The 8149-nt window shown below is 50.6% G+C and overlaps 1 protein-coding gene across 1 annotated transcript in view; it reads right to left on the bottom strand.

Moving 5' to 3' along the window:
* Positions 1 to 4882: 4882 nt before the first annotated feature.
* The window catches only part of RBM5 (RNA binding motif protein 5), a 34093-nt gene continuing 30826 nt past the window's right edge, over positions 4883 to 8149 (bottom strand). The window contains exons 24-25 of the mRNA XM_056129742.1: positions 7945 to 8074; positions 4883 to 5511 (exon numbers count right to left, since the gene is read on the bottom strand). Coding sequence (XP_055985717.1) covers positions 5386 to 5511; positions 7945 to 8074 — 256 coding nt within the window. The 3' untranslated portion in view covers positions 4883 to 5385. The remainder of the gene's footprint in view (positions 5512 to 7944; positions 8075 to 8149) is intronic.

The raw sequence follows: 8149 nt of genomic DNA, 5'->3' as shown, positions 1-8149 counted from the left end.
GGACAGGGTGGGCAGCTGTCTCCACCCCCGGCCCCTCCTTGCTCCTCCAGTTTGCTCGGTCACTTGGCTCTGAGAGGTTCCAGGGCCCTCTGCTTCCTGTCAAGGCCCCTCTCAGGCTCTGAGAAGCAGCTTCTGTCCCTTCACCAGCTGGGCCCTGCAAGGCCGGGAGTACCCAGGGGCTTTGCCCCTCCTTACTGTACTAGCACCCCGTTCTGAGAGGGGCTGAGTGCTGGTCCTCAAGCTTCAGCCAGGCACAGCAAGAATTGCAGCCCGGGAAACTAGGTCTGAGTCTGGCTGCACAAGAGTTAATCTTAGGGTACCCACCCCCCCACCACCACGTGTGCAGTCAAATTCCAGGAACGCTTTCCATTAAGGACGCTGGGAGCAGATTTCATTTACATTAATAAGAACCAGAAAAATCTCTGTGTTGGGGGGGGGGGGGGCGCGATGGTGTGTGGTGGCTGCTCACGTTTTGCATCAGTCTGGTGGAGCCCCAGGCTCCGGCCCAACCAGGGCCCCTCATCTTGTCAGGCCCTTGACCAGTGCACCCAGTTGTAGTAGGAGCTCTTGTCTGAGGGAGGAGGATGCCCTGCTACTGGGATTCCTAGTCTGAGGGGACAGGCAGAGCTAACCTGGCCCTTGGTTCATCTGGTCTAAGATGGCAGAGCCTGGAATTGGGCGGGACAGGACAGGGCAGACTTCTAATGGCTCAGAGTACTGAGATACTTTGGGTTTCTCTGGGCTGTGGGACTCTCAGTTTCTTTGAGCCTCAGTTTACCAGTCTGTGTAAGCCATTCCTTCTCCTCCCCTTCCCACCAGATGTAGCTGTAGGTGTTAAAAAATTCTGAGGCCTTTTTGGGGGAGGGCACACCCAGCAGTTCTCAGGACTTGCTCCTGGTTCTGCACTTGCGGATCACTCCTGGCAAGGCTGGCTGAGGGGGCGGGGGACGTATGTGGTGCAGGGGAGTAAATCTGGGTTGGCCCTGTGCAAGGCGCTACCCTCTGTACTATTACTCTGGCCTATCAGTTTTCATTTTCTGATGCTCCGGGGCCTTTCTTCAGCTAGTTTACAAATCTAGATCTGAGCAGTGGGTCCTGTTGTAGGTGGAGACCCCCAAGATCCATCCTCTGGGTTAGGGTGGAGCTGCAGAGTGGTGGCCGTGGGCATGGGAGCAGTGGGGATGGAGGTCCTGATGGACCTGGCATTAGTGAGGCTACATGCATGTGCTGATGGGGGGGGGGAATCAGTCGGGAGAGGGGGGTCAGTAGAGACTTGCATGTGTCTGAGAGTCTGACCCCCTCGGCTGAGGGTGCCAGAGAAGCATGCCTGCTGCCAACTGACTCCTGAGCCTGTGTGAGCATGCGCTTGCATACTCAAAGCATGTTTGGCAGTGCAAGGGCTGCATCACAACCATCAAGGAAAAGGGGAGGAAATCCCACCTCATTGCTACTCAAGACTTGTTCAGTCCTTAAGTCAAGACTGGGCATCTTGGGGCACCTGCTATACTGAATCCATGCCATGCACGGCTGACTCCCACATGTTACATCCCCTGCCCCACCCAAGGGGATAGTGGGGGGGAGGATACTTGATTACATCCATGAATCATTCTCAAATTGCTCCTGTCCAACTGGACTTGAAGGTGCCTCCTAGAGCTGGGATTCTGGTGGGTGTGCCAGGCTCTCTGGGCCTCAATCTAGCTGGAAAGCCAGTAGGGGGCTCAGCCAGGCCTCCAGGCCCCTCCTTTCTCCCCCGCCTACTGCAGCCAAGCCTCCCCCATCAGTGCGCAGAATTTGCTGGCTGCTGCTTGGCTGTCTTATCTCAGCGGAACCCACTCCCCCAGACCCAGCGCCCCCACCCCGCGTTATCTTGCCCTGCAGCCTCCTCCCACCCTTTGCAGCCTCTGCAGACCTCTCCCGCTCTTCTCTTCCCAGCATCCTCTAGGTCTTGCTTTGTCTGCAGTTGTCTTTTTTCCTGCCTCTCCCTGTCTCTTCTCTTCCCCTGGAGCACTGGAGGACTTAGTACACACACAATACTTCGAGCTGAAGCTTGATCGGGTTTCTGCTGCCAGGGACCCATCTCCATAGCCTCGTTGGTCCACGGAACTAGCTGTGCTTAGTCCTGGGGTGATATCCAGGCTCAAAATTTGCTCGTCCGGTAATCTCCAGCAACTGTTCTGCTTTGAACCTGTTTCCTCTTTAAACCAGATGAGAGTGATGCAGAGAGGAAGCTGGATGGGAGAGTCATGACCCTGGCTGTGCCTCCTGATGCAGAGCTTCTCTCTTGTCCCTTTCTGGGGGCTGCATGAAAGCACAAGGGCATCTTAGCCTCTTTGAGAGCCCCGAGAAATCTTGGCCTCAACTCCCCTTGGCTGGGGAGAGGTGGGTCTGCAAGAGTATTTCTGTGAAGTCAATAATCAGGCAGATGGGTAAAGTAGCGTGAGGCAGATAAGCATTTTATCGACCACAGAAGTAACTTACCTGGGTTGGAAAGGACTGCTGATACTAACACTATGAGCTCCCCTGTAGCTGGGCACGAATTTCCTTTTAGTGGGGATCCCTGCAGCAAGGGACCCATTGAGAACCTGCAGGGCTGGCAAACCTGGTGCCTGCCTTGCTTCACTCTGAGCTCAGAGACCCGAGTTCTAGCATGTTTTGAGTATATGTCCTAGGACCCTGCAGTGCCCCTCACATCACCAGCACATAGCCAATTTGGCTGGATAGGTGATGAGGTGATGCCATCTGGCGGCCATGAGCAGCAGTGACCTCCTCCTGAGTCTACTATGCAGGTCAGTCTTCCCCAGAGGGCACTTGTCCCTCTGCAATCAGGGAGGCTGGTGACTGTGCTCTTGGTGCCCTTGAGCCCCCCAGCCAGACTGTGATGCTTGGGGAGCTTAGCTCAGGCCTGGCTGCTCATCTGGGTTTTGAAACTCCTTTGATGCACGGCCATGACAGCTGCTCCTGGCCAGCCCTCAAAGCCCAGCACATTGCAGCAGCTGTCCCAGCCAAGGGCAGGCTGCACTGTGTGGTTCAGCAAGAGACCCAGATTTGGAATCTGGGTTTCCCTGATTGGTAAGTTTGAGCAGCTCTTGCAGTACCCAAAGTCTTGGTTAGGAGGGTCAAGTGGCCCTGGGAGCAAGGTGGCAGCATTCAGGTTTAGGATTGCAGCTCAATGGGCTGGTCAGGGATACATGGGTTTTGGCAGCTGCAGTCTTGGGTCCTGAGGGGATGAGAGCCATAGTAACAGGTAAGGTCTTTTATGATTGCCAAGCCAAATTGTTTGCTAAGGGGGCTGGCACATGCCTTGTATCCTTCTGATTGTCCCCTGAGCCTGCCAGGTATTGTCCCATGTACATTCCCTCTCCCCCAAATAGTCTGTCAACTCTCAATCAATGGTCATTAGTAAAGTGGCCAAGTGAGGGTTAGTAGTCACCTGGCTAAGCTGGCTGGTGATGGGTGTGGTAGTAGACCGAGTTGGAAAGTTGAGGGAGCACGCCAGCCTCTGAGGGGCTGGCTCAAACCCAGGACAGACAGGAAAAATGACAGTGAGAACGGAGATCCAGCGATTCTTCATGGGAGCCTTGCGCAGCTACTTAAAGCAAGACTGCACCAAATTGCCCAGGAGCAATTCTAGTCCCTTCCAGCATAAGCCATCCAAGGTTCAAACGGATTATGAAGGTTCGGCTTTGTCAGTGCTCGGCTGGGATTTCCCAGAGTAGAGGCTTCCTTTTTATTGGGCACGGGGCAGATCTCACCAAGCATTGTTTAGAGCTTACTCCTGGCTCTACACTCAAGATCATTCCTGGTAGTCTGGAGATCACTATGAGGTGCCAGGGATCAAACCTGATTTGGCCATGTGTGAGGCAAATGTTCTACCCACTATACTATTGCTCCTGCCCCTTCCTTGCTTTTTGACAAGTTGGGTTCCTGCAATTAAGAGTCCCAAACCCTATACTTTGCTTGCTCCTCTGGAAGGGATTCTAGGCTAGTATTGGATGGGACTAATGAGGCTGAATACTATATTGCACAGCGTCAGCTTCTATAGGATGCTGGATATTGATGTGGGGCTGGTCACCGTTCCCCAGGTTAGATCTGGAGGCTGAGTTTCACTGCCCCTTATTTTTATCAGGTTCTCCTATTCCTCCCATAGCAGTCTGGATTTGGGGCTCCTGCAAATGTCTTCACATTTCCTGAGCAAAAACGGTCAGGCTCATCCTTCTCCAAAAGTGCTTGCTGAGAGCCTGGGATAAAGGCTGGTGTCCTCGAAGTTCCTCCTGAGCACTTTGCACATCAACTTCAAAAGGACCAGGACTACTGGTAAGCAGCAAAATATCTGTTTCATATTTCCTACCTGTCAAAGCTGTAATATTTGAGCTGTGAGGAATACTACCATTCTTTGACTCTATGCCAAATACGGAGCCCAAGTGCTCAGTGCTCAGGTCAGCCAAGCTAGCAGCCTGGGTATTCACACCACCACCCATCTGGTTTGGGAACCACTGCAGACCCAGGCATACTTTTAAGCTTGCCAACAAGACTAGACAAAGATGGGATGATACCTGTCAGAACAAACGCTCCTGCACCCTGAGCAACAGATACAGCAAGACGCATAGTGATAGAACCTGGAAGCTCCTACTTCAACAGAGGGTGGGCTAGTTATCTCCTGAATCAGGATCAATGCAGGGAGATCCTATCCTGTAGGATGGTTAAAAACCCTGTACCCAAACAGGCCTGGAACAGTCTGTGAAAACTGGAGCAATAGAAGGCTCACACTCCCTTTGATGTTTTGAAATGGGAAGTGAAAAAGCTGGCTTAGTTATGTTGAGTTTCCATAAAGCTGTTCAATGCCTGAGTCACTGGGTCACCCAAGAATAGAGAGACATAGACACTCATTTTTCAAGGTATTTCTTTTGTAAAGGAGCCAGATTTGGCAACTAGACTGAAAATCTTCCAAAATTCTGTACAAATGTGTAATATACAAATATACACAAGGCTTTTGCCAAGAAAAGACAGCACAACAACAAATGACAGAGGCGGCTTTGGTATCACATACCACCTATGGCATCTCAACACCCCTAAGAATGAGCGGGGTTGATGGAGCACAACATAGGCTACACATGTAAAACACACTACATTACACTATGTACATTTAAGTATAAAAGACCCACTGTCCCCTCGCCAGCTCAGAAGCCCTCTGGCAGGAAGGAAGGGTATTCACCAAACAACCCATAGGTAGGGAACTCCTTTACGTGGGAGGGAAACCTTGCAGAATGAAGTGTTCACCCTAAACACTTAACAGGACAAGGCATGCCCTTGAAGAACCAGGTGTGAGTGAATTCAGGAGATGGACGTCATTCGGAGCTTGTCGTCATTTCTCTCCCCCTTTGAGTCTCACTCCATCTCAGTGAACCGGGCAAACATGGCTTTCCGGACAGCATCTTTGTAGGAATCTGCACCAGACAATCCGTATGCACTGCCTTTGGCTCCCAGGCCAGCTCCTTTTAGCCGGACTTGGGCCTGGGAAAACAAAACTGCTGTCAGCAGTGGGCAAAAAGGATGTGGAATACTCCCACTCCCCAGCTCACTCCCTTCTAAGCAGGAGCACCCAGTCAGCAGAGAAGAGAAGAGGAAGTTTTTTCCAAATTGTTGGCATTTGGGTGACATCTGGCAGTGCTAAGGGTGAGGTGTTGGGGATAAAACCTGGGTCTCTTGCATGCAAAGCAGGAGCACGAGCTCCAGCCCACTAAGCGACCCCCTTGGCCTGAGAGCAGGAAGCTTTTTGTAATGATGGATTTCAACCTACAGCGTGTCTCAAAGAATGAGGGAAAAAAATGGACACAAACAATGGGAGGCACACCTATTCCTACCCTGCATACCTGCTTAGCAAGCACCTGCGCCTAGTAAGGGGCCCAAAGGACTCAAATGAAGCCCAGGGAAGACCCAGAACACAAGACAACCCAATGTCAGAACTCACATGCACAGAATAAACAGTCTGATCCAGGGCTGGAGCAATAGCACAGCGGGTAGGTAGGGTAGGTAGCCTTGCACGTGGCCGACCCAGGTTTGATTCCTCCGCCCCTCTTGGAGAGCCTGGCAAGCTACTTGTGACATATTCGATACGCCAAAAACAGTAACATCAAGTCTCACAATTCGTTGAGACGTTATTGGTGTCTATTTGAGGATATTGATGAACGAGAGGACAGTACTACAGTGCTATAGAGTCTGACCCAAGCTGTGTTACCAGGTTGGAAAGGGAGCAATCACTGGCTACATACTCCTTTAGCTGTATTTGCACAGGGCATATTTAGGGTATTTAGGGTTTAATTCTGGGATCATCTCTCAATCTGGTATTTGATCAATTAGGGAATCATGAATAAAAATCCTGGGCCGGAGGCTGGTAAGAACTCCATAGTTTGACTGCAGGCTTTGCATGCAGGCGGCCTGGGTTCAATACCTAATACTCTAAGACCCCCTGAGTACCACCTGTGCACTGCCGACAAATCCTGGTCTGGGTTCAGGAAGATATCAAGAGACTAGAGCAAATTTCATCTCTGGCTCCATATGACCTCTTAAGTACCATCGGGTTTGGGTTTGGCCACCCCAATAATCATCACAGTGCTGGGCCTAAACACTGAAATCTGTGGCATTCCCTGTTAGCTAAATACTGCTAAGTATTCAGTACTGCCACCTGAGCATGTCCTGAGAGCCCCCTTGATTCTCTTAAGTGGTAGTACACATGCCTTGTATGTTCAAAGCCTTGGTATGATCCCTTGAACTTCCACTACCCCCAAGAAATGATGGGAGCAGCCCCATTTGGAGGCCCTATAGCACTCAGGGCCCACTCCTGGCTCTGTTCTCAAGAGTGCAGGTTCCCATGGAGGTACTCAGGAACCTGTGGTACTGGGGACTGAACTTGATCTGGCTGCATGCAAAGCAAATATTCTACGGTTCGCCCCCACAAAATTTTTTTGGAGACACACTCATTGGGGTTCAGGAAATACTCCTGGAGAGACTGGGGGACTATATGGAGTGCTGGGGAACAAACCTGGTCTGACCACGTGCCAGGCAACTACCCTACCTGCTGTAATATCTCTCTGGCCCCTATTTTAATTAATTTTTCATTTGGTTACACCAGGTGGTGTTCAGGGGGCCACGTGTGGTGGTGGGGATTGAAACAGAATTGGTCAGCGCAAGGCAAGCTCCCTACCCATTGTATTCTCTGATCCTTAAAAGTAAAACCTATTAAATTACAATCTGCTTTCTACACACTCGAAATTAAAAGCAGGCCAGGGAATAGCTCAGCAGTAGAACACATGTACAAGGTTGGATCCCCAGCACAGAAAAATCATAAACACATAGGACCTTAGAAACAAAACCAAAAAACAAACAAAAAACCCAAATCCTAATCTGGGGCTAAAGTGACAGCACAGCAAGTATGGCTGACTCAGTTTCCATCCCTGGCATCCCATATGGTCTCCTGAGCATCGCCAGGAGTAATTCCTGAGTGCAGAGCCAAGAGTAACCCCTGAGCATCACCAGGTGTGAACCAAAAAGCCCCCCCCCAAAAAAAACCCACAAAGAACAAACAAAAACAACCCCATAAAAAATAAAAACAAAACCTAATCTAAGCTACTCAGGTCTGAGTGGATGTTAAGTATTTGTTTACAGCAGGATATAGAAAAATACGGTCTTTAGGGAAGGCAGGTTTTTCCTAAAGATAGCAAAGACCAGAAGAGTCAAGTAGGGTGGCTCAAACCCATTCCTCCCAACTGATGTCTTAAGAGGATAGAGGGAGGACTGTAAGAAACAAATCCCCAATGAGCAGTGATGACATGATTTAGCTGGACACTAGCCTTTGCGGCAAGGTAGCTGCCTGAGACCCCGGCACTTCGATCTCATCTCATCTTTGAGATGTACCTACAGGCCATGAAGCCCCTTCCTACTGCTTACCTCAATGGGGGCTGTGATGCCTTGACACTTCCTTCCCAAACCTGAGCCTTCCCTCCAACCCATGGCCTGCAGCATCTTGTTGCCAATGTTACTGTGGTCAATGCCATCTTTGGTAGGCTGCTCATAATTCCTGCCAGTGACAAACACACAGTTAATTAAAACAGTCAAGAGTCCCAGCAAGCGAAGGGAAAAATGTGTGTAACAC

This window comes from Sorex fumeus, unplaced genomic scaffold (assembly GCF_029834395.1).
Source record: "Sorex fumeus unplaced genomic scaffold, SorFum_2.1 ptg000072l, whole genome shotgun sequence".
Lineage (NCBI taxonomy): Eukaryota > Metazoa > Chordata > Mammalia > Eulipotyphla > Soricidae > Sorex > Sorex fumeus.
This window is presented reverse-complemented; position numbering and strand designations above follow the sequence as displayed.